Below are 26,191 nucleotides of genomic sequence, written 5' to 3' on the forward strand. Positions count from 1 at the left end.
AGCAGGGTCCTGCAGCCCAGGGTGCTGTGCTGGGGCAGGGACTCTGCTGCCTGCCAGGGACAGCTCTCAGCCAGCCCTGGCAGCTGCTCCCAGCATGGGGGGACAAGGTCTGGGGGGGAGGAGACAGCTGATCAGGCTTGGAAGTGTTTTCTTTGTGTGGTGAGGGTGCTGCATTGTTCAGGACTTCTCCCAGCATGACATTTAGCTGTACAATATTTCCAAGTAGGTTTTACAGGGAGCACAGAAAGGCTGGGGCTGCATAAATTGGAAAATCTTGCTTTTTTAATCAACTGCTTTCTTTTTCCAGGATGAAAAATTGAACATTGATATTAATCTCTCAGTTAAGATTCAGAAAAAGAAAATACCTTTTTCTCAGATCTTAATAAGCCAGGCAGTGACAGAAACCTGCACAGGGCCCCCTAGAAGCTGCATCAGTTTTGCTTTTTCAGCCTCCTCAGGGTTGCTCTGACAGAGCCATCAGAGCCTGGAGAGCCAGAGCTGCCCCCGGGCAGTTCCAGAGGTGGGAGGGTTCTGCAGGGCAGAGCTGAGCCCCCAGGGCTGGGCTGGGCTCTGGCAGCACCAGCAGGGCCCAGCACTGGGCACAGGGAAGGAGCTGCTGGAAGGGACAGCTCCGGGCAGCAGAGCCCTGGGCAGGCAGTGGGCGGAAAGTGCCCCCAGGCTGTGCTGGGATATTGAAAGTCCTCTCCAAACTCAAGTAGTGCGTGATTACTTTTCTTACAGATCCCCATGCCAAGACAGCTCAAATGTCCAACGGCAGCTCCATCAGCCACTTCCTCCTGCTGGCATTGGCCGACACGCGGCAGCTGCAGCTCCTGCACTTCTGCCTCTTGCTGGGCATCTCCCTGGCTGCCCTCCTGGGCAACGGCCTCATCATCAGCGCCGTAGCCTGCGGCCACCACCTGCACACGCCCATGTTCTTCTTCCTGCTCAACCTGGCCCTCACTGACCTGGGCTCCATCTGCACCACTGTCCCCAAAGCCATGCACAATTCCCTCTGGGACACCAGGAACATCTCCTACTCAGGATGTGCTGCACAGGTCTTTTTCTTTGTGTTCTTCATTTCAGCAGAGTTTTCCCATCTGACCGTCATGTGCTATGACCGCTACGTGTCCATCTGCAAACCCCTGCACTACGGGACCCTCCTGGGCAGCAGAGCTTGTGCCCACATGGCAGCAGCCTCCTGGGCCAGTGCCTTTCTCTATTCACTGCTGCACACAGCCAATACATTTTCCCTGCCCCTGTGCCATGACAATGTCCTGGGCCAGTTCTTCTGTGAAATCCCACAGATCCTCAAGCTCTCCTGCTCCAAATCCTACCTCAGGGAACTTGGGCTCATTGCAGTTAGTGTCTGTTTATCTTTTGGTTGTTTTGTGTTCATTGTTTTCTCCTATGTGCAGATCTTCAGGGCTGTGCTGAGGATCCCCTCTGAGCGGGGATGGTACAAAGCTTTTTCCACCTGCCTCCCTCACCTGGCTGTGGTCTCCCTGTTTGTTAGCACTGCAGCCTTTGCCTACCTGAAGCCCCCCTCCATCTCCTCCACATCCCTGGATCTGGCCCTGTCAATTCTGTACTTAGTGGTGCCTCCAGCCCTGAACCCCCTCATCTACAGCCTGAGGAACCAGGAGCTCAAGGCTGCAGTGTGGAGACTGATGACTGGATGCTTTCAGGAACATTAATTTCATGGCCAATTGCTGCAAAACACTTGTAATAGAAGTCATCTTATTGTTGGTTTGACTGTAGGTTTTTTTTTTCCTTTATATTAGTTTTCTCATATTCTCCACAAATAAATATCTTTGTGCCATTTCTCATTTTGTTTCTCTCCAACTTCCCTGTGGCCACAGACTTTGTCAATGAGGGGTTGTGCTCTGGGTGACTTTAAAGGAAATAAAGGATGTCCCAGCAAAGTTTTCTGCAGAGATGCCCTTTTGTTGCCTTCTCTGGAGCTGCAGCAGCAATGTCTGTGTGCAGAGCTGGGGGCAGATCAGGGCTGGCCCAGCAGCTGTGCCCAGCAGCAGCAGCACTTGGTGTTGCCAGTGCTGCTGCCATGGCCCTGCCCCACTGCCCTGGTGGCCCTGGTGTTGCTGCAGGGCCTGAGTGCTCTCGTGGCCGGGCACAGCCCTGGGGGTGGCAGTGCCGGGGCTGCAGCAGGAACAGGCCAAGTAATATAAATTATTTGTAATATAAATCATCTTGGATAGTTCTTTTGGATTTGTCCTTTTTTTCCCTGTGTTTTTGTTTTTAATTATTGTCCACAAAGTAAAACCATTGTTTGTACCATTTCTTATTTCGTTTCTCTGCACCTTCCCTGTGTCCACAGACTGTGTCAATGAGGGGCTGTGTGCTTGGTGTCTTTAAAGGAGCTAAATGATCTCCCAGCAAAGTTTTCTGCAGTGATCCCCTTGTGTTCCCTTCTCTGGAGCTGCAGCAGCAATGTCTGAGTGCAGAGCGTGGGCCAGATCAGTGCTGAGTCCATCAGCTCTGATCCTGCTGGCCACACCATTCCTGATCCAGGCCAGGAGCCATTGGCCTTCTTGGCCCCCTGGGCACACTGCTGCCACATGCCCAACCTGCTGTCCATCAGTGCCCCCAGGTCCCTTTCTGTCTGGCTGCTCTCCAGCCACTCTGTCCCCAGCCTGTAGCACTGCAGGGGTTGTTGTGGCCAACATGCAGGACCCGGCACTTGGACTTGTTAAACCTCACCTATTGGATTTGGGCCCTGGATCCAGCCTGTCCAGGTCCCTGTGCAGAGCCCTCCTACCCTCCAGCAGATCCACACTCACACCCACATTGGTGTCATCTGCAAATTTTCTGATGCTGGACTCAGTCCCCTCATCCAGTTCATCAATGCAGATATTGAAATCCACGCTGGCTGGCTCTGACCCCTCGGCCATCCTGTGGGTGCCCTGTGATGGCACTCAAGGTGATCTGTTCCATAACCTTGCCCGGCACCCAGGTCAGGCAGACAGGTCTGGAGTTCCCCAGCTCCTCCTTCCAGCCCTTCTTGGGAATGGGCTCACACTGGCACCTCCAGTCCTCTGGGACCTCCCTGCTGAGCCAGCACTGATGGTAAATGATGGAGAGCAGCTTGGGGAGCTCATCCACCAGCTCCCCCCCCCCCTAGGATGGATCCCATCTGCTCCCAGAGACACCTGTGAGCATCTGAGAGGATCAGCAGGTCACCAAATTCTTCCTTGTGGATTACAGGGGTTGTTCTGCTCCCTGTACCCATCTACCAGTTCAGGAGAACACTTGTCCTGAGGAAATCCTGTGCTAATATCGAAAATCGAGAGAAACAAGGTGTTAAGTAGCTTAGCCTTTTCTTTATCTTTAGTTACTGTATTCTCCACTGCATCCAAAAAAAGAGTAGATGTTCTCCTTATCCCATGTTTTGCTATTAATTTTTTTGTAATAATATTTTTTATTATTTTTTACTAAAGTGGACAGGTAATGCTCTAATTGAGCTTTCACCCCTCAACTTTTCTTTCTGCATGACCAAATAACATTCTTAAACACTTCCTATTTTTCATGACCTTCTGTCAAAAGTTGCATCCTCTTTTTTCCCCTGAGTTCCCGTAAAAACTCCATGGGCAGCCAGGCCAGTCATTTTCCTCACCAGCTCATCTTCTGCCACACTGGGACAGACTGCTCCATCCCCCTTAAGATTACTTTCTTGACATGCGTCCATGTTCCCAGTCCCCTTTGTTTTTAAGGGCTGTTTCTCTTTCAAAAAATCAGTACTTATTTGGTACTCCCCAATTCTGCATCCTAAAGAGGTCAAAGTCTGCCCTTCCTAATTCCAGTGTGGAAGTTTGGTAGCTGCCACTCCTTCTTTCACCGAACATTGAAAACTTGATTATTCATGGTCACAGGCAGCCTCTGAGCCCCACATCTGCCACCAGCCCTTCTTTGTTTGTGAATAGCAGGAGATAGAGCTTTCCTTGGCAGTGGAAGTGTTACCAAAAATTCGGTAAAACAGAAAAATCCTTAACCCCAGTATAGCATTAAGAAGCAGCATTCTTTATTCAGCTGGATGCACGGAGGATAGCTCCTCCCAAAGCCCTGCAGGCTGAGTGCAGGAAAGTTTCTGTTTATATTCTGTATATTGCACACATATTCATTGATTTTCCCAGACTAAACATAAATATGATAATAATTTCCCCAAAATCATTAACATTATTATCCCCTTTTCCCATGTGTTCTTCTGTCCTGGGGTCTCTCTGGTGGTCCCGGGTGGTTGTGGACCCCAATGTTCCAGTGGGGCTGAGCTGGCAGGAGGCTGGTAAACTTTTAGTTCCTCTTCTCACACAATGGGCATTGTGTGGCTTCCATAGGCCTGGGGTTTTGGAGAACAAGTTCCAGGTGTGAGCTCACCTGGTGGAGACAATTTATCATCTGGTAACATGAGGTGACAGAGTGGGCTCTGACATCAGAGAGTGGAGGATAGGATGTCATGGAGAAGCTACAGCATCATAAATTGCATTTATGACATCACAGAGCAAGCTGTAACAGCACAGGGCAGCAGTCTGAAATCACAGAGCAGCTGATGACATCACAGATTTGGTTGTAACATCAGAGACCAGTTGTGTGATATTAGAGAATTGGCTGTGACATCACAGAGAAGGCTGTGACATGACAGAACAGGCTGTGACATCATAGAGTGTTGCCACCACTACAGGGGCTATGGTGTGGTGTCCTGGGTCGAGCACGGCTCTGTGGCAGCACCCCCTGCCACACGGACCAAGACACGCTGATACCAATGTGGTGGACAGACAAATGGCCCTTATTAACTGCCAACAGGGGTAATTTATAACAGGGGGTAACGGCAGGGCAACGGTAAAGGGAGAGGGGTTAGGCGTAATATCGCGAGATCTCCCAGATAACACGATACCTTAAGCCCGCAAGAGAGGGGCTGTGTGACATCCCAGCAGGGCTGTGTAAGGTCACTGGGTTGGTCACTTCGCCCCAGCTCCCCCTCACAGTTTCTCCCAACAAGTCCAATGCTGTTCGTGCCCAGCAGGGTCCCTGTCCCCCGGGATCCCCCCGGCCCACCTGGAGCCACAGCCTCCACCAAAGGATGTTCCACAGGATCCACCCCAGAGCCTGACATGGGGACAAGGGGCCAGGGCTGTGTGACCAGGACATCAAGGACGTGGGTTATCCAGGTCACTGTGGCCTGGTTTGGGTTGCCCAGGGCAGGAAAGATGTCTGGCAGCTGGAGCAGGGTCTGGGAAGGGCCTCCAAGGTGGGGCTGGAGCCCTTGGGCTGTGAGCAGAGGCTGAGGGAGCTGGGCTTGTCCAGCCTGGAGCAGGGAAGGCTGAGGGGCTCCTCATCCCAGCCTGGCAGTGCCAGCGAGGAGGGGATGGAGAACACAGAGCCAGGCTCTTGACAGGGGGCTGGGGGGAAAAAAAGTGCCAATGGGTAGAAGGGGAAAGAGGGGAGATCAGCCAGGGCATGAGGAGATGAAATGAGTCAGGCTGGTTTCAGCATTTCCTCAACACCAAAAGCAGCCTGACTTCCCTTCTCCATCCACCACTGACAGCTTTCCAAATCAGGAATTGTTTAAGCTGCTTTGCACCCAATCTAGGTGAGCATCCTGATACAAGAACTTAATTGTGTTTACATCGAACATAGAACCATGTTTGTCTAAATAATTCTGGTACGGAAATCACTTGTGGATGGTGGACTCATCAGACGCTGCTGGGGTGTTGTACATAGCTCAGGGAAGAGTGTGATTGATATTAAATTGTGTCCTGTTCCACTATGGTCTGTTGGCCATGAAGAGAAACTTTCTGTGCCTCTGAGTCTCACCAGTTCCTGACCCCCAAAAGGACACAAACATGATGAGTTGTGATTCCCACTCCAGTGGTGGCACCTGGACCTCCCTCCATAGCCACAGCAGAGCTCCCTTGTACCACAAAGTCCCTGACAAAGGAGGGATGAAGGAAACAGGACAGGCTGCGTGGATCAGGGGCAGGGCAGAGCCCAGCAGAGGAATGACTTTTGCATTTGATGGAGCTGTGCCTTCCCTTGGCTTTGTTGGCTGGCAATAAATGAACATCCCTCTGTGTCTCGGGCAGCTCCTTCTCCAAGGAAAGCAGGTGGGAGCTGGAGCCAAGGAGCTGAAAGCTGCAGGTGCAGCCTGGGCTGGAGGGAGCTCAGATTTGCAAAAGGCTGCTCTGAGTCCCGGGGCTTGGATGGGGGAAATGGTGGGGTGGGGATAGGGACAGAGTCTGATTGATTGTCAGCCATGAAAGGTCTTGATTTTTATATCTTCAAACTGCATGAGGAGGTACTTGGTTTCAATGTCAAGTGGAGATTGCTATTAACACAAAAAAAAAAAAAAAAAACAAACCAAAACTAAACAGGTCCAAAAAAAATGTTTTCTCACAGTATTTTTAAATAGAACATATTCAGTTGAATGCACTTCTGAAATCTCTCTTTTTAACCACACAAGATTTGGAAACTGAAATAAAATTATTCCCAGAGGCTTTGGTTGTTAAGGTGTTCTGAATTTTAATGAGCCCTGGGACACTGAATTCCTGCACTCAAGAGCTGAAGGCTGAACAAGCCTCTGGAGCAGGAAAATTCAGCAGCAGCCTCCAAGGTGCTGAGGATGTCAGCAGCCCCCACTGAGGCCATCCCTGCCCAGAGACCGTGGGGGAATGGGCAGACAAGGAGAGCGTCCCTGGGGCTGGGGCAGCACAACTCAGGGGCAGCAGCGGCTCCAGCTGGGAAATGGAGTGTGGAATGTGGCTGGGAAAGCCCTGCCTGGGCTGGGCCAAGCAGGACACACAAGCCCTGACCCCTAAACGCCAAAAAATTCTCTCAACGAGATATTTGAAAAGAATTACAATTGCTTGTGTACTGTGAGTTGGACTCCCTAGAGATATACGAACTGGAGATTCTCAGGAACTCAAAACAACAAAACAGGCTTTACTGGCAACTTTGGAAAATCAGAGAAACTTTGGCAAAATGTTTTTTATGACACTGTAGTGCTTTTTGTTTGTTAATTATAGATCTTTCTATCTTGAGATTTCCTAATTAATGTACTGATGAGTATGTTGGGTTTTAGTGCTGGTTAATTATTTATGTGTTTATTTTGTTGTGAGATAGGATTACAAGAAAGGTATAGTAGGCTTAAAATTTTAAAAGGGTGTAAATAAAAATTTATTAAAAGTAAAATTAAATAAAAGGTAGTAAGAATTAAAATAAATATTTTAGAATACTTTTTTTTCTTTGCATCTTTTTCGTTTTACTGAAAATGTAAAGGAACTAAACTAGAAATTGCTAGTAAGTTCACTATTTCTAGAATGAATTTTTTTAGTTTACTCTGGGGAGAAGTTTTTCTTGTTAAGGTTATGGAGATTTTTTTACAAGAGGAAAAAATAGGTTGTTTTTTGTTCTTAGTTTTGTCATGGATAACAGTTGTGTGGGGATCTTTGTTATTGTGATGTTTTTAGTGCTACAAGCTTTTTTACAGCTTTTTGATGGGTCATGTCAACTTAAGGGGTATTGTTTTAAAGATGAGCTGTTTAAAGGTAAAGGTTTTTATTGTTTTCTTTTAAAATTATTTTTATCTCTGACAGTAGAGATCTTCTCTTGGGGATACTGGATTACTTTTTTCCCCCCTGTTTAAACTTTTTGTAAAATTACAGTTATTTTAACATTTATTTATTTAACATGCAGGTTTTTCTTTGATTAATTTGAAATATTTTGATTAATTTGAATTTTTTTATAGTTTCATGTGTTATTAAGAAAAAGAGTTTTTTCTTTATAGTTTATAAGAAGATTTTAGTTTTAAGATAAAGTTATTTTTTCTTCTTTTTTGGGGCAGGGATTTAACTTTTTACTGACTTTTATGGTTTTATGGTTTTTTGTTTTGATTTTTATTTTTTTTTTCAGTTGAGAGAGGATTGAATTATTGAAAGGATTTACACCTGACCCGCTGATAACTTGTGGAGGGAAGTTGTGGTTGAGTTTTATTAGGATTGCTTTTATGACTGCTTTGGGGCTTTTTATTGTGTTTAATATTAGTTGTAGGGTTATTTTGTATGGGTTGTAGGTTGTAAATTTTTTAGTTTTAATTGTCTTGGGGGAGGGGACTTGATGGTAAGATTTTAATTGCTGTGGCCAGCTTTGTTCTGGTTGGGGTTTTGTAGCCTCTTTTGTTTTCCTGTTTGGGAGTTGTTGGGGTGTGGTTTGGTTAGAATAGGGCCAATGGAGGGGGGCGGTCTGGGGAGGGAGGAAGGGGCTCAGCCCACGGCAGGGTTGCATGGTTTGGTTTGGTTTGGTTTGGTTTGGTTTGGTTTGGTTTGGTTTGGTTGAGATGGGGGCTGGGGCCAGGGCCCGCTGCTTCTTTGTTGACTGGAAAAGAAAGAGGAGGTTCCTGGGTTTTTTCATCTTTAACATATGTATTTAGCAGAGGCATGTTCAGTGTCTTTGTTGTTTAACAGATTGTCAGTTACACAAAATTTTTGTATTACTTTTTTAAATTCTTCTCATGTCAAACTACAACAGACATTCAATCAACAAAAAACACATCTCAAAGCATTGACTTGGCCCATTTGACTTCACAAACTCTAAGCCTGTTCAATTTCATGTTATTCAATATCTGCAGAAGCAAAGAAACATAAGAAGACATGGAAAGAGAGAAATACAAAAAAGATTTAGAGAAGCACACACAGAGCTACCAACTCCTGGATTCCAGGAGTGTTCATATGGAAATTCCAAGAGGATGCAGGGTCAAGATGTGTGCTTGCCTTGTGGTCAGCCTCAAATACCCCTTGGTCTTCCTGGGCCCTTCCCCCAGGTGGGCCTTGGGCTCATTTGGTCCCTCAGGAGCTGGGCTGGGGCTGCAGAGGTGGCTGTGGAGCATTGCCTGTGCTGTGCCAGGGACTGGCGGCCACTGCTGGGCTGGGAGAGAGGCTCTGGGGGGATTGGGGTTCCAGGGCAGGGTACAGCTGGACCTGCCCCTTCCTCCCCTCACACATGAAAAGTTTTGATCCAACAATCTCCTCCAGTCTTTCACAACAGGAAATGTTAGAGAGGGAACCCAAATTCTGGCCATGTGCACCTGGCTGAGAAGGACAGTTCCATAGGTAGGAAAGCACAGAGACCCAGTGTTTTGAAAGCAGCTGAAAGGCTCACTAGGCCAAGGCCAGCCAGACTTGTCAGGAATGGCAGATTTTGTGGGGAAGTAGTCTTTGGATCTAGGGAGTTGTGGAGGTGGAGGACCAAGCTCACCCATGGACACCTGGAGAAGCAGCACAATTCTTTCCCGTGGAAAGGAAAACACAGAGCCTTCCCCAGTGTTTTGGGGAAAGATTAGAGGTGGCCCTTGCAAAACCACTGCCAGAAAAACTTGTCCTGGCATTATTCCTATGGGAACAATCCCTGGATAAAAGGAAGTTTGGAGGTGAAATCTCAATTCAGGCCATGGGTGCCTGGAGAAGAAGGACAGTTCTTTTCCATCAGAAGGAAAGCACAGAGCCCCAGTATTTCAGCAGCAGATGAGAAGCGACCTTCAACATGCCAAGATCAGTTGGACCAGTCAGGCAGTTCATGGGAGGCAAAACCAGCCTGACCTGTTCTGTGTTCCCTTGGCTTTATGGTGCTCCATAGTGTCACAATGGCCCCTTGGTTCCATAAGGCCCCACAGTGTCACAATGGTCCCAATGATTCCATGAGTCCCTGCAGTGTCACAATGGTCTCTGTGGTTCCCTGTCAGGACCCAGGACATCCCTCTGGCTGTCCTGAGCAGCCAAGACCCTTGTCAGGGGTCTCAGAGACCCTGGCACAGGGCCCAAAATGCCCCTGTGGTTTTGATTATGACCCGTGGAGCAAATTACCAACCTTGTATGAAGATCAGCAAGCCACAACAGTTTCAATAGAATATTAGTGAAGTTTTCACAGGGTGGAAAAGTAGATTTTTGCGGTTTTGACATGGGGGCAAGATGGAGGGAACTAAGTGTGTCCAGCCTTTCTCCTTCTTCTTGGCCTCCATTGTCTGCTGTGGTGTTGGCACTTACAGATTGGTTTAGAGTAGAAGCTCAAGGTCTAACATAGGTGATAGGTTTTGGAAACTAATTGTAAACATTGTATACATAGTTTTTTTATAAAGACATAACACCACCCTGTGGGCAGGCAGAATGCCTCGGACTGTCTTTGTGAGCTGACCTCGGCAGGGAACTAGAAAATTTTTAATAGATAAGATAAAATAAACAACCTTGAGACCGAGAAATGAAGAGCCCTGACTCCTTCTTCAAGCACCGGGCTGGGAAAAGAGACTTTCGAACTTTTCTCGGGGTCACTCTGCTAAGCTAATGAACCCGACAGTTCCCCAGGCCCCACAATGACACATGATTCCTCTGTTCCAAGCAGCCTGCAATGTTACAATGGGCCTTTGGATCCTGGGGGTTTGTGGTGTCACAATGGTCTCCCTTTGGCTGCACAGTGTCACAATGGACAATTGATAACAGGAGGCCACTGTGTGTCACCCTGGAGCTTTGGTTCCATGAAGCCTGCAGTGTCACAACGAACTCTTAGTTCAATGGAGTTCCACAATGTCACCATGGCCCCTCGGTTCTATGCAGCCTGCAGTGTCACAATGGTCTCCTTTGGTTGCCCAGTGTCACAATGAACCACTGATGTCATGAGGCCTTGCAATATCACCCTGGACCTTTGGTTCCATGCAGCCCTGAAGTGTCACAAAGCCCTCTTGGTTTCACAAGGCCCCACAGTATCACAATGGTCTTCTTGGTTCTGTGAGGATCCCCAGGGTCACAATGGTCTCACTGGTTCCATAAGGCTTCAGAGTGTCACAATGCTTTCCTTATTCCATAGAGCCTCACAGTGTCCCAACGATTCTATGAATTCCCTCAGTGTCAAAATGGACCTTGGTTCCATGAGGCTCTGCAGTGCCCAAATGGTCTCTCCATTAGGTTCTATGAGGTCTTGCAATGTCACAAGGGACCTTTGGCTCCATGGGGTCTTGCAGTGTCACAATGGCCCCTTGGTTTGATGGGGCCTCTCTGTGTCACAATGATCCCTACATTCCATGGAGCCACACAGTGTCAGTACTGTCCCTTTGGTTCCATGAGACTCAGCAATGTCACAGTGCTCTCCATGATTCCATGAGGCCCCACGGAGTCACAATGGTCCCTTGGTCTCACAGGGCCCCACAGTGTCACAATGCTCACTTGGTTCCATGGGCCCTGCACTGCTGCATTCCCCCCTCCCCTTCTCAGGCCACACTGCCAGCTGAGAAATGCTCCTTGGGGCTCGGCCTTGGCCAACAGCCCCTGGGCTCAGCCCCTCTGCAGCTCATCACAAACACTGTCTGCTCCAGCGACTGCTGCTGCCCAGCCAGCTCCTGGTTTCTTTAGCAGCAGCCCTGGGAACTGTTTTTGTTCCCTCCGTGGCACAACAGCCCTGTTCTCACACTGCCAAAGAAAGATGTTGGTGCCATGTGCGGCCTGGATGAGCCATTGCTGGGACTGAAGCCCCTCTCTTGAGGCCCTTCACTCAGCGCTCCAAAAGGAGCCCTTGGAGCTCTCCTGGGCCAGCGACTCCCTCTGAGTGAGTCCACTCCCAGCCGGGAACTCTCCTATTTGCTGCACTCGGGCATCCTGAACAACGACGGAGCCTGGGCCGATCCCCCCACTCCTCCAGGCTCAACCCTTCGAGTGCTGGGGAGATGGAAAAGGATCCACAGTGAGCATTCCCTGCCCTCAGGGGAATTTCTCACAGGTGCCTTGCACTGACTCTGTGTCTGTGTGTTGGGAAGTTAGCTGCTAGAGACTGGAAAAGTACAAAGCCATGGCTAGTTCCAAGTCCTGCACCTGTGAGATAGCGTGTCCTTGGGCCTAGCTGTAGTAGGATAACAAATAGTGAAAGAGACATGAGAAAAGAGAGATGTAACCCCTAAGGAATGAGGAAGAGTTCATGGTATAGTTTAACCAATAGATTGCTTGGCTTACAGAATATTCATAAGCTTATTATTTGCTGTATAAGTGTTTGATGCTTTCTTCAATAAACCGGACCTGTGATGAACCAGCTGGTGTCCTGGTCTCCTTCCTTCGACATCTGTGTGCACACAGGAGTGCCTGTGCTGGAGAAATGTGGCAGAAATGCTGCTCTCTGAGGGGTTGGAGTGCCTTGGATAGCTGAGTCAGTCAGATATCCAGAATATCAGTAAGTAAGTATAAGTCACGAGGTCTAAACGAAGTTAAATGCTGCCAAGAGTTGCTCTTTTTCTAAGTTGTTACATTTAATTTATTAGCTAAGTTAAGGATTGTTAAGTGTAATTCCTCTGATAAATTTCTAACTCATAAGATTTAAGTTAGATTAAATAGTGTTAAGTGCTGTTCTTTTGCTTAATTGGGGAGTTGAAGGTACCAGTTAAAGTTAAGGTATAAGTAAAGTCCTGTTAAGTTTGACCTCTGTTAAGCTTTTGGCCCATATTCCTTTTATCTTTGCCCTCAATGTCCTTGTGTCTCACACATACCCAGGAAGAGTTCTTGCCTGATTTCTGGGTTGATTGACTGGATTTTGTTTGGTTTTGTTGTTGCTTTGTTTCCTTCGTGTGCCTGAAGTGTTCAGTCAGGAGCAGAGTGACTCTAGCAGAGGAAATTTGTGCTGCTGTGCCTTAATATTAAATCTGGTTTTTGCTGATCCCTTGCTGGGGATTTTTTCAGCACTCTCAAGGCCTCGTTCGTAACAAGGTGAATGAGCCCTGGCCCAGACTCTGGCCCTGGGGGACACAGGGACACTGCCGGGGAGTCCCTGTCCCCCTGTGCCATCCGTCCCCCTGTGGGGCCCTGGGGTCGATCTTGTGGAACATCCTCTGGGGGAGGCTGCAGGGCTGGGGGCATGGGGACCCGGGGGGACAGGGGACCCCGCTGTGCACGAGCAGGGTTGGACTGCTCTGGGGGGAACTGTGAAGGGGGCCGGGGCAGAGTGACCTCCCCAGAGACCTCACACAGCCATCTGTGATGCCACACCCCCTATGATGCCACATAGCTCTTTTGCAGTGTCACACAGTCATCTGTGATGTTACAGCCCACTCTGGGACATCACGCAGCACCCTTGTGACATCACAGAGCCAGCTCTGGGATGTCACCCTGGAATGTCATGCACCTGCACTGTGATTTCACAGAGGACTCTGTGGTGTCAGAAAGTCACTATGTGATGTCACAGCCCATCCTATGATGTTACATAGCCGCCCAGTGATGTCACAACCCACTCTCTGATGTCATAGAGCCAGCCTCTATGATGGCAGGATCTGCTCTGTGGCCACTCCTTCTACCCTATGATGTCACAGACAGTTGTGTGATGCCACAAAACCCTCTCTGTGATGTCATACTGCTACTCTGTAATGGCACTGCACACACTTTGACATCACAGCCTGCTCTATGACGTCATCCAGCCATGCCATGATTTCACAGCCTGCTTTGTGATGTCACAGAATCCCCTCTGTGATGATGTAGCTGCTCATTGACCTCACACAACAAACTCTGTGCTCTCATAGCCCTACTTGTGACCTCACACAACCCACTCTGTGCTGGCCTTGGCCTCTTGGGGACCACCTCTCATGTGCTTTCAAAACACCTGGGGGCCTGTGCTTTTCTTCTCATTGAAAAAAACATCTCTCAAGTCCAGGCATCCATGGCCAAAATTGAGAATCAGCCTCCAAAATTCTTTATATCCAAGGATATCTCCCAGAAAAAGCTGCCAGGTCTGTCCAGGTTCTCTTGGTGTCCTGAGGGCCAGATTTCATCTGCCTTTGAAACACTGGGGCTCTGCACTTTCCTTCCGATGGAAAAGAACTGTCCTTCTTGTCCTGATGCCCGTAGACAAAAGTGGGCTTTGGCCCCCCAAATTCTGTCTTTCCAAGGATTCTTCCCTGACCACAGGTCTGGCTGGCCTTGGCCTCCTTGGGGCTGCCTCTAATAAGCCATTGAAACACTGGGGCTCTGCCCTTTCCTTCCCATGGAGAACTGTCATTCCAGTCCAGGAACCCATGGCTGAAATGGTATTCCACCCCCAAAACTCCCTGAATATCTAAGGGTTACTGTAAGACAAAAACTGCTAGGACAGACAGGTCTGGCTGGCCTTGGCTTCTGGTGACTGCTTCTCGTCTGCTTTCAAACTCTGGGGTTCTGTGGTGTCCTTCCTATAGAAAAGAACTGTCCCTCTTGTCCAGGTGCTCCTGGCCTCAAGCACTTGACAATTTATAGGGACATGGGAGCCCTGTGCTCAGTGGGGTGGGGAGTGAGGACAGCAGAGGAGAGCCCTGGAAAGGATTGAAGGGTGGTTTCAGAGATGGTGGAACCATTTCACATAGTAGAAAACAGCCAGAGAAAGAAAGAATTAATTCCAAAGGCACCTGAGGAGACCCAGACTGGACACCAGGATAAAGGAATTTCCCTGCCAGGGTAGGGCTGTGGTACAGCACGGCCCCAGAAGGAGCCTGAAGCAGCCCAAGGCTTTGTGTGGGCAGGCAGAGGCAGGCAGGAGGCAGAGCTGTCAGCAAAGGAAGGGCCCAGCCAGCTGGGGCAGCCGGGGGATGCCGACAGCCTGCAGGGACAGAGGCACAGGGCAGGGACACCGTGGGACAGCCTGGGCTGCACAGGGCACAGGGATGGGCAGCAGCTGCAAGACAGCCCTGCCAGAGCCAACTTGGGCATCACTTTGGCCGTGGCTGCTGGCCCTGGGCCTGAGGCCCTGAGGGGACAAGTGACCCTTGCAGGCCTGGGGCCTCATTGCCTCCTTGTCCCTGCTCAGCAGCCTGGCAGGGGCCGCCCCATGCTCCTGCCCTTGCCATTGCACATCCCCACATGCCAGTGCCCATCCCAGGAAGGGCCCTGAGCAAGGAGGGATGGACAGCATCTGCCTGGCCAGGGGCTGGGGCTCAGGCCTTGGCCCTTTGCATTCCTCAAACACATCCAGCTTTGCTCAGCACCAGAGACAACTTTGCCTTGCTTGTCCCCAGCTGCCATCACTGCCTTTAGTGTTCTGCTCTAACTGGAACCTGGGGACACTTTCGCAAGAGTTATGTCCCTCAGTGGGCCCCATTTAACTACAAGAAACTTCCATGTTTCAACTTAACTTCAAGATCTTGAGAAGTTTTTTGAGCCCACTCTGAGGGACAGAATCTGATGCAAATAGCACCAAAGGCCCAGAGGATCATTAAAGTCCCTGTGCTGTGTCTGTGCTGCTGAGCTGGGCCGGGCTCCTGGCCCAGAGGCAGCTCCTGGCAAGGGCAGCACTGCAGAGAGACAGCTCTGGCCAGGAGCAGCTCCTGTGCACAGCCCAGCAGGGCTGGGGCACTGCCAGGGCCCCTCAGGGACACCAACAGGGCACAGACAGATCTCACAGGGGCTCAGCACTGGCAGGGGCTATGGGATGGCCCAGAGGGGGCTGTGTCACAGCAGCACCTCTGTGGCTGTGTCATAGAGGCACAGAGCAGCTGTGATGTCAGCAAGGAGCTGTGTGACAGCACAGAGTGGGTTGTGTGAGGTCACAGATTTGGCGGTGACACCACAGAGTTTGTTGTGTGAGGTCATTGAGCAGCTACAGCATCACACAGGGGATTCTATGAAATAACAGAGCAGGCTGTGACATCATGGCATGGCTGGATGTCATCATAGAGCCAGCGGTGAGGTCGAAGTGTGTGCTGTGAAATTACAGAATGGCAGTATGACATCACAGGGAGGGTTTTGTGACATCCCTGAGGGTGTGTATGGTGTGAGGCCATAGAGCAGATCCTGCAATCATAGAGGGTGGTTCTGTGGCATCACAGAGTGGGTTGTGACATCACTTGGTGGCTGTGTAACATCATAGAGGAGGCTGTGATATCACAGAAAAGACTGTGACATCACATTGTGACTTTGTGACATCACAGCACCTTCTGTGACATCACAGTGCAGCTGCATGACACTCCAGGCTGACATCCCTGATTTGGTTCTGTGGCATCACAAGGGTGCTTTGTGACGTCCCAGAGAGGGCTGTGACATCACAGGTAGCGGTGTGACATCATAAGGGGTTGTGTGACATCACAGGAGCTGTGTGACATTACAGGGGCTGTGTGATATCACAGGGGCAGTGTGACATCACAGGGGCTGTGTGAGGTCCCTGGGGAGGTCACTCTGCCCCGGCCCCCCTCAAAGTTCCCCCCAGAGCAGTTCAACCCTGCTCATGCACAGCAGGGTCCCCTGTCCCCCCGGGTCCCCCCGGGTCCCCCGGCCCCGCAGCCTCCCCCAGAGGATGTTACACGAGATTGACCCCAGAGCCTGACACTGGGACAGGGGGCCGGGGCCCTGGGGATGGCACAGGGGGACAGGGACCCCCCGGCAGCGTCCCCGTGTCCCCCAGGGCCAGAGCCTCGGCCAGGGCTACCAACAAGGCCTTGAGAGTGCTGAAAAAATCCCCAGCAAGGGAGCAGCAAAAACCAGATTTAATATTAAGGGAGAGCAGCACAAAGTTCCTTGGCAGGAGTCACTCTGCTCCTGACTGAACACTTCAGGCACACCAAGGAAATAAAGCAACAACAAAACCAAACAAAATCCAGTCAATCAAACCAGAAATTACCTGAGAACTGTCCCTCTGTGTGTATGACATAAGGATAATGAGGGTAAGGATAAAAGGAATATGGCGCAAAAGCTTACAGAGGTCAAACCTAACAGGACTTAACTTACACTTAACCTTAACTGATACCTTAAAAGAGCAGCACTTTACAGTATTTGACCTAACTTATAACCCATGACATAGCAATTTAACAGAGGAATAACACTTAACAATAATTAACTTACCTAATAACTTAAATTAAACCTAAAAACTTAGCAAAAGAACAACTCCTAGGAGCATTTAACTTCGTTTAGACCTTCTGACTAAACCATACTTACTGATATCTGGATATCTGAGTGACTCAGCTATCCAAGGCACTCCAACCCCTCAGAGAGCAGCATTTCTGCCACATTTCCCCAGCACAGGCACTGCTGTGTGCACACAGACACAAAGAGTCAGTGCAAGGCACCTGTGAGCAATTCCCCTGAGGGCAGGCAATGCTCCCTGTGGATCCTTTGCCATCTCCCCAGTGAGTGAAGGGCTGAGCCTGGAGGAGTGGGGGGATTGGCCCAGGCTCCGTCAGAGTTTGGGATCCCCGAGTGCAGCAAATGGGAGAGTTCCCGGCTGGGAGAGGCCCCACTCAGAGGGAGTCGCTGGCCCAGGAGAGCTCCAAGGGCTCCTTTTGGAGCGCTGTTTGCAGGGCCCCAAGAGAGGGGCTTCAGTCCCAGCAATGGCTCATCCTGGCCACACTTGGCACCAACAGCTTTCTTTGGCAGTGTGAGAACAGGGATGTTGTGCCACTGAGGGAACAAAAACAGTTCCCAGGGCAGCTGCTAAAGGAACCAGGAGCTGGCTGGGCAGCAGCAGTGCCTGGAGCAGACAGTGTTTGTGATGAGCTGCAGAGGGGCTGAGCCCAGGGGCTGTTGGCCAAGGCCGAGGCCCAAGGAGCATTTCCCAGCTGGCAGGGCGGCCTGAGAAGGGGAGGGGGGAATGCAGAAGCACAGGGCCCATGGAACCAAGTGAGCATTGTGACACTGTGGGGCCCTGTGAGACCAAGGGACCATTGTGACACTGTGGGGTCTTGTGAGACCAAAGGACCATTGTGACACTGTGGGGCCTCATGGAATCATGGAGAGCACTGTGACATTGCTGGGCCTCATGGAACCAAGGGGACCCCCGTCAGGGCAGATTCCTCCTGCTCTGGAGATGGTGCTGCATGGCCAGGGCTGCTCTCAGCTTTCTACTAAAGGGAAGGGAAAGGGGCAGCAAGAAAACCTCTACACTGGAGTTAGGAAGGGCAGACTTTGGCCTGTTTATGATGCCGATTTGGGGAGTACCAAATCAGGTACTGAGTTTTTTAAAGAGAAACAGCCCTTAAAAACAAAGGGGTCCAGGAAGGATGGACACATTTCAAGATAGTAATCTTAAGGGGGAAGGAGCAGCCTGTCCTAGTTTGGCAAAAGATGAGCTAGTGAGGAAAATGACTGGCCTGGCTGTCCATGGAGCTTTTGTGGGAACTCAGGGGAAAAAAGAGAGAGCATCAACTTTGGACAGAATGTCAGGCAACTTAAGAAATGTTTAAGGATCTTGCTAGGTTAAGCAGAAAGAAAAGTTGAGACATGAAAGCTCAATGAGAACTTAAGCTGGCAGCTTCTGTAAATAAATGCAAAATAGTTTTATAAAAAAAATTAAACCAAAGGGAGGGATAAGGAGAACCTCTACTCTTTATTGGATGCAGTGGAGAATATAGTAACTAAAGATAAGGAAAAGACTGACCTACTTAACACCTTCTTTGTCTCAATTTTCAATATTAGGACAGATTTACCTCAAGAAAAGTGTTCTCCTGAGCTGGTAGTTGGGCAAAGGGAGCAGAACATCCACCCTGTAATCCAGGAGGAAGCAGCTGGGGACCTGCTGAGCCCCTCAGATGCTCACAGGTGTCTCTGGGAGCAGATGGGATCCATCCCAGGGGGATGATCTGTGGATGAGCTCCCCAAGCTGCTCTCCATCATTCACCATCAGTGCTGGCTCAGCAGGGAGGGCCCAGGGGACTGGAGGTGCCAGTGTGAGCCCATCCCCAAGAAGGGCTGGAAGGAGGAGCTGGGGAACTCCAGGCCTGTCAGCCTGACCTGGGTGCCCAGCAAGGTTATGGAACAGATCGCCCTGAGTGCCGTCACAGGGCGCCCACTGGATGGCCGAGGGATCAGAGCCAGCCAGCGTGGACTTCAGTATCTGCACTGATGATCTGCATGAGGGGACTGAGTCCAGCATCAGCAAATTCACAGATGACACCGAGCTGGGTGTGAGTGTGGATCTGCTGGAGGGAAGGAGGGCTCTGCAGAGGGCCCTGGACAGGCTGGATCCAGGGCGCAAATCCAACAAGGTGAGGTTGAACAAGTCCAAGTGCCGGGTCCTGCACTTTGGCCACAACAACCCCTGCAGCGCTACAGGCTGGGGACAGAGTGGCTGGAGAGCAGCCAGGCAGAAAGGGACCTGCAGGGACTGACGGACAGCAGGCTGGGCATGAGCCAGCAGAGTGCCCAGGTGGGAAAGAATGCCAATGGCTCCTGGCCTGGATCAGGAATGGTGTGGCCAGCAGGAGCAGGGCAGGGATTCTTCTCCTCTGCTCAGCACTGCTTGGGCAGCACCCTGAGTGCTGTGTCCAGTTGTGGCCCCCCAGTTTAGGAAGGACATGGAGAGGCTGGAGCGTGTCCAGAGAAGGACAACAAGGCTGGAGAGGGGCCTGCAGCACAAGTGCTGTGGGGAGTGGCTGAGTGAGCTGGGGTTGTTTATCCTGGAGAAGAGGAAGCTCAGGGGAGACAAGGCGGTGCCAGGGCACAGGTTAGACTTGATGATCTCCAAGGCCTTATCCGGCCTTGCTGACTCTGGGGTTCTCTGAAACCACCCTTGGAGCAGTTGCAGGAGGAGCCCTGGGCCTCCTCTGCAGAAGCTCCTGCAGCCCAGGTCCCTCAGCTTCTCCTGCCAGCCCCAAAGCCCATCCTGTCCGTCCTGCAGAGTCTCTGCAGCTCCTCCTCACTGCCCAGAACAGGGAGCCCCAGAGCCAGACACAGCAGCCCAGATGTGCCCCCCTGGCCTGGGGTGCCTCTGGCAAAGGAGCAGCACCAGGCACTGCAGGAGCCTGCAGACAATTCCTGCAGCACTTGTAGCATGATCCTGCTCGCAAAGGGACGTTCCCATGGCGCCAAGTCAGGAACTGCAATGGGGAGTGGGGCCAGAGAGGAAAGGGCAAACAGGGATGGGCAGTTTCAGGGCAGGGAATAGGGGTGAGCAATGGGAAGAAATGTGTACCAGTGAAGAGTAAAAAAATGAAAGGTGAAGCCAAGGAAATGCTCAGGGCAGTTTGGGGGTGGCTGCCAGGCAGCCCTGGCTCTGAGCAACAGCGTCTGCAGTGGCACAGGAAACTCCCAGCTGATGGGAACAAACTTTCTGGCTGACTGCAGAGGCCAGGACAAAGCTGAGTGGTTTCCCTGGTGTCCCCCAGCCCTTGCTGGCCCCAGGGGCTGATGGCATTTGTGCTCCCTCAGGTTCATGTCCCCACAGCAACAGCATGGGGGTGCTCCCCCTGCTGTGTGCAATGCAAACAGGGGCTGCTGAGCCAGTGCTGCCGTGTCTGTGCCTGCAAGGATGGGGCACCTGTGTGAGCTGGGGGAGAGGCCAGGGCTGCAGAGGGGGGATGTTTTTGTCAGGTCCATGAGGACGCTCTGGGACGCTGCCCTGGGCTGTGCAGCGCACTGGGGATGGATCAGCCCCTGCTCTGCTGCTCCTTCCCGTCTGCCCCAGGGCCCTTGCAGAGCCCCAGCCATGCTGTTTGCCCCCAGCCTGCCCACGGCCAGCCTGGGGCTGCTCACGGGCGTTTTCTGTGCTGAGCATTGGCCTGGGTGTGTTCTTGAGAGAGCCTGGGCAAGGAGCCTGGAGCCCTCAGGCTCTGGCCTGAGGCGTCAGCGCTGCCCCAGCAGTGCCCATGGCCTGTCCCTGCTGCAGCCCCAGCACTGCCACCCCCAGGGCTGTGCCCGGCCCCGAGAGCACTCAGGCCCTGCAGCAACACCAGGGCCACCAGGGCAGCGGGGCAGGGCCACGGCAGCAGCACTGGCAACACCAAGTGCTGCTGCAGCTGGGCACAGCTGCTGGGCTAGCACTGATCTGCCCCATCTCTGCACACAGACATTGCTGCTGCAGCTCCAGAGAAGGCAACACAAGGGCATCTCTGCAGAAAACTTGGCTGGGAGGTCCTTTAATTGCTTTAAAGACACCAACAACACAGCCCCTCATTGATGCAGTCTCTGGCCACAGGAAGGTGGAGAGAAACAAAATGAGAAAGGGCATAAACAATGAACATTTTCTATTGACAAGATATAGTAAGTAAAACACAGAAAAAGACACTACAATGAAACAAAATAGATCAAAGATTACTTTTCTTCCACGTAATTGTCAGGATCGGGCAATATTTTAATGTTCCTGAAATCATCCAGTCATCAGTCTCCACACTGCAGCCTTGAGCTCCTGGTTCCTCAGGCTGTAGATGAGGGGATTCAGGGCTGGAGGCACCACCGAGTACAGAACTGTCACTGCCACATCCAGGGATGGGGAGGACATGGAGGGGGGCTTCAGGTCAGAAAATATGCCAGTGCTGAGGAACAGGGATACCACAGCCAGGTGAGGGAGGCAGGTGGAAAAGACTTTGTGCCGTCCCTGCTCAGAGGGGATCCTCAGCACGGCCCTGAAGATCTGCACATAGGAGAAAACAACGAACACAAAACAACCAAGTGCTAAACAGACACTAACTGCAAGAAGCCTCAGTTCCCTGAGGTGGGATTTGGAGCAGGAGAGCTTGAGGATCTGTGGGATTTCACAGAAGAACTGGCCCAGGGCATTGCCATGGCACAGGGGCAGGGAAAATGTATTGGCTGTGTGCATGAGAGCAGTGAGAAAGGCACTGGCCCAGGCAGCTGCTGCCATGTGGACACAAGCTCTGCTGCCCAGGAGGGTCCCGTAGTGCAGGGGTTTGCAGATGGACACGTAGCGGTCGTAGCACATGATGGTCAGGAGGCAAAGCTCTGATCCAATGAAGAGCACAAAGAAAAATAGCTGTGCAGCACATCCTGCATAAGACATGTTCCTGGTGTCCCAGAGGGAATTGTGCATGATTTTGGGGACAGTGGTGCAGATGGAGCCCAGGTCGCTGAGGGCCAGGTTGAGCAGGAAGAAGAACATGGGCGTGTGCAGGTGGTGGTCACAGGCTATGGCGCTGATGATGAGACCGTTGCCCAGGAGGGCAGCCAGGGAGATGCCCAGCAAGAGGCAGAAGAGCAGGAGCTGCAGCTGCCGCGTGTCTGCCAATGCCAGCAGGAGGAAGTGGCTGATGGAGCTGCTGTCGGACATTTGCTGAGGCTGTACTTGGGTACCTGTTCATGGAGAATGGTCAGTGACATGTTGGGAGGAACTTCTTCCAGCAAAATCAAAGCCTTTGTCTACAGACCCTTCTCCTGTAACCCTCAAACACCCTTTTGATTTTCTAGCAGATTTTCCTTCAGCTCCAAGTGGGGGAGCCTTGGCTGTTGGTGCCTGAGTGAGACTTCAGGTTCAGGGCAACTACATACAGTGTTTTTAAAATTCAACATTGCTATGCAGATGTGGGAGGAGGACAGGGACCTGTCCTCATGTTCCACTTTGAAACCCTGTTAACACAGAAGGCCCTGTCAGCATCTGCACCCCCAGGAATGGGAAAGTCTTTTAAATATTCTAGAGTTTTTATACTCCTCTTCCCTTTCACCTGCTGACTATTTTTGGATGTCAGAAACTCTCAGCATTTCTGCTGCCATCAGGGAGAACAGAGTGAGTTGTTTGAGGCAAAGTGATGAGTGGAGAGTGAGGGGAGGTGGTCTCTCTCCAAGTCATGTCCCAGGTTTTGTGGGCTTTCAGCATTCTCAGACAGAGGATGATAATGCTCTGATGTTTCATTTCAAAACCATCCTGATAATGCAGAGAGCATATGGATCCCCCACAGTCCACCAAATGTCCATCGCTTTCTTATAGTCTCAGCCCCACATTTGCACCCAAGGGAACACAGGGCTCATTTGACCAACCCAACGGCATTTTCTCAACCTAGAACTTCTGTGCCTCACCCTGGGGCTTTCAGATAACACAGAGAGGCTCTAGGACAGGTTTGCTCCCTGGATGGAATCTCCCAGCTTGGATTGAAATCTCAGGGAGACTTCCAAGTGTCCTTATGATGGCATTGGGTGAAGGCAGATGCAGCTCCTCCCCTGGCTGCACTGACAGCATTGCCCAGAGCCGGGCACTGGGGCCAGCATCACCCTGAGCCAGCTGTGCCCCCTGCCAGAGCCCCCAGTGCCGGGCAGTTGCTCCCAGCCCTGTGCTCTGCAGAGGGAACTGGGCCCGGGGCTGCAGAGCTGCCCCACGGCTCTGCTGCAGCTCTGCCTGCACAGGAGGGGCTGCACGCCTTGGAGCCCCGGCCCTGAGGCAGAGGCTTGGCTGGGGGCACAGGAGGTAGGGGGCTTGTTCAGAGGGAGGGGCTGCACTGGAGGGGATCCTGTGGGCATCTCTAAACTCTCCCTGCCACAGCATCTCTGGGTATTGTTTTCTCTCCTTGCCTGATCTTCCCTCTGCTTCCTGCAGATTTCCCTCCGGCAGGTGTTTCCCTGTGCCTGATCACTCCTTGCCAGCACTCACAGACCCCAAATCTCTGTGAACTTATTGATCACTAGAAGTAACAGTTCAGATGTCTCAGGAATTTGTCAAAATTCATAATCAACCTTTAATATTTATCTCTCCTCCCTGCCATTCTCCACTAGTAGGAAACTGAGTACAAAGTATTAGGAAATGTCCTTTTTTTTTTGCCAAAATCTTTATATTGGAAATATGTTATGACTGATCAGAACCCCTCAGCATTTTAGACCTTCACGAGCATTTCACCTCCCCTGCACCAGAAATACCCAGAGTTGTACTCACAGTGTCTGTAGGTAGTGGGATGTTCTAGCTTTAGGAGTTCACTTCAGGTGCTGCAGCTGCATTTTCCTGCAGCCAGAGGTTCCTGTGCCAAGGGCTGGCAGTCATTCTTCCCCAAGCACTTCTCAGCACCTCCGCAGCCCTGACTGATTGAAGCTTTCTGTGCCTCTGTGCTGTGCCCAGGATGGCAGCAGGCAGTGCCCCAGCCCTGCTGGGCTGGCAGAAGAGCTGCTCATCAAGAGAAATGTGCTTTTGAAGCTCTTCTTGGTTACCAGGAGCTGCCTCTGTGCCAGGAGCCCAGCCCAGCTCAGCAGCACAGACACAGAACCAGGACTTTAATGAGCCTCTGGGGCTTTGTGCTTAGGCCCTGAACATCAGTCCCTGAGAGGGAGCTGAAGAAACCTCTCCAGAAATCCAAGTCAGAATCCAGCTCCAAAGTTTCTTGGACTTTTAATGGGTCCCAGAGAGGGACACAACTGAGAAAGTGTCCCCAGGCCCCAGGCAGAGCAGAGAACTGGAGGCAGTGATGACAGGTGGGGACAAAGAGAAGGCAAGTCTTGGTGCCCTGGAGCACAGTAGGGTCTGTGCCACCAAGGGCTGTGAGGAGACACCTTGTCCTGAGGCCCTGGGGCCTCCTGGCACAGCCTCAGCCAGCCTAGGCACTGTCAGCCCCTTGTCCTGCCCTCAGCATCCCTCCCTAGCCCAAATCCCAGTGGCCTCAAGGATCGGCTGGAAGGAGTCCCTGGGGAGCTTTGCTCAGCAATGGCCCTGGGGAATCCTTAATGCTCCCTGTAGGGACTGCAGGTTTTTGAAAGGACTTTGGGTTTGGCTTTTGCCTTGGAGTCTCTGAGAGGTTTGTGCAATCATGGCCTCCAATTATCTGCTTTAATTAGTCCCTGGAGAGGCTTTCTAAGTAACAACACTCATTGGGGCTCATTAGTACTTCAGCTTACTTCAGTTATTTTAAGGTACTTGGTGTTTCCCTTTTGATACAGACTCTGTGAGAGGTTTGTGCAATCATGGCCCCAGTTATCTGCTTTAACGAGTCCCTTGAGAGCTTTGTACAGACACTCAGTGGGGCTCATTAATGGCTTTAAATACTTAATGTATTTAAGGTACTTTATGGATTTAAGAATACTTTTAGGTACTTTTAAGGATTTCCTTGCCCACACTGAGTCTCTGAAAGGTTTTTGTACCATCCTGACCAGCAGTTCTCTCCTCCAAGGAGTCCATGAGGAGCCTGTGTTGGGTATCTTCCTGCTTTCTGTTTTACAACCGAGATGGAACAGAAAGAATTTTGTAAGGCTTTCTCAAAACATCCAAACAAACATGAGACAATTAACAATACAACAACAGCTAAGAAAATTAAATGTCCTGTTTTAGATAGACATCATCCAACCCTTAGTCCCTTCGATTGGAAGAGTTCATTGACCCAGTCTTTGTTTTCCACTTGAAGCTTCTTGAACTCTTCATTCAGTACTTGAATGCTTTTGTGGATTGACTCGCCGTGGCTGGAGAGGTTCATGCAACACATACCCTCAGAGTCTACCCAGCCATGTCCATGTGCCCAGAATAAAAACTCTATCGCTGTTCTGCAACGTAGCATGTCTGATGGTCTCTATGTCTGAGAGCAGGCCACTCATTGTGAGGGAGTAGCATTGGTTTGCTTACTTAACAGGCACCCAAGATGGTCTGATTTTCGACGGAAGGGAACCAGGACATCATTTTGATCATCACAGGCTCAATTTTATTGATCAGTACGGCGGGTTAAATACAGTTAATAATGAGCTTCATACATATTGCAAAAGTTGAGCTCAGGATTGGTCAGCTTACATATCAGCACCTACGCCTACTTCTACATTCCTATGGTTCTACTTTTGATACTTTCTACATATTCTTAGGATGTATTCAGGACTAATCTCAACTCCCTATCCTCATGTTGCAGCAAGGTCGCTGCTGACTCTTCCTTTTAGCTTGCTGACTGCTGACTTTTCTCCTTCAGTTTAACCAGTGGCATTATATCAGTGTGGCCTTTCTCAGCTAACCAATTATTAATAATGCTCTCCACATTTCCCCCGTTTTCTTCTTGTGCAAGGAGATTAGTTTGCCATGTTTTTGCTATTGTACGGCTGACCATGTTTTGGATACAGTTAAAGATACAAGGCAAAATAAGCAAAAACAGTAAAATTACACCCAGCAATCCTATAGCATAGATCACAAGGTTCCTCAGCCACGGTCCGAGTCCCAGGCCTTTAAGCCATTCGTCAATTCCTAAACTGTCTTCTTCCTTAAGTTTGTGAAGTCCCTGTTGTAACTCTTTTATCTTAGTGTGAATGGACACTGAATGATCAGACAGATTCATGCAACACATTCCCTCGAACTCTTCACATCCGTGCCCTTGTGCTAAGAGCAAAAAATCTACAGCAGCTCTATTTTGCAAAACAGCATGGTTAACACTTTGCACATCTGCAGTTAGCATGTCTAGAATTTGTGATGTCTTGTTCAGCTCATTCTTTGCCCAGCATCCTAATTGTTTTGCTAAATTCATAGCTTTATTGGCAGATCCTCCTGGTAAGATAGTTGAAACCACCACCTGTTTGAATGTGCCCCAAAACCG

The 26,191-nt window shown here is 50.5% G+C and overlaps 2 protein-coding genes across 2 annotated transcripts; one reads left to right on the forward strand and one right to left on the reverse strand.

Annotated features, from left to right (window-relative positions):
• Positions 1-875: 875 nt before the first annotated feature.
• Positions 876-1,148, forward strand: LOC134420581 (olfactory receptor 14I1-like; the record flags this gene model as incomplete). Its single annotated transcript, XM_063160737.1, has 1 exon — positions 876-1,148. A coding segment is annotated over one exon (273 nt), but the record flags the coding sequence as incomplete, so codon positions are not given.
• Positions 1,149-21,603: 20,455 nt separating this feature from the next.
• Positions 21,604-21,912, reverse strand: LOC134420580 (olfactory receptor 14I1-like; the record flags this gene model as incomplete). Its single annotated transcript, XM_063160736.1, has 1 exon — positions 21,604-21,912. A coding segment is annotated over one exon (309 nt), but the record flags the coding sequence as incomplete, so codon positions are not given.
• Between the last annotated feature and the right edge of the window lie 4,279 nt (positions 21,913-26,191).

This window comes from Melospiza melodia, chromosome 7, assembly GCF_035770615.1.
Source record: "Melospiza melodia melodia isolate bMelMel2 chromosome 7, bMelMel2.pri, whole genome shotgun sequence".
Classification (NCBI taxonomy): Eukaryota; Metazoa; Chordata; class Aves; order Passeriformes; family Passerellidae; genus Melospiza; species Melospiza melodia.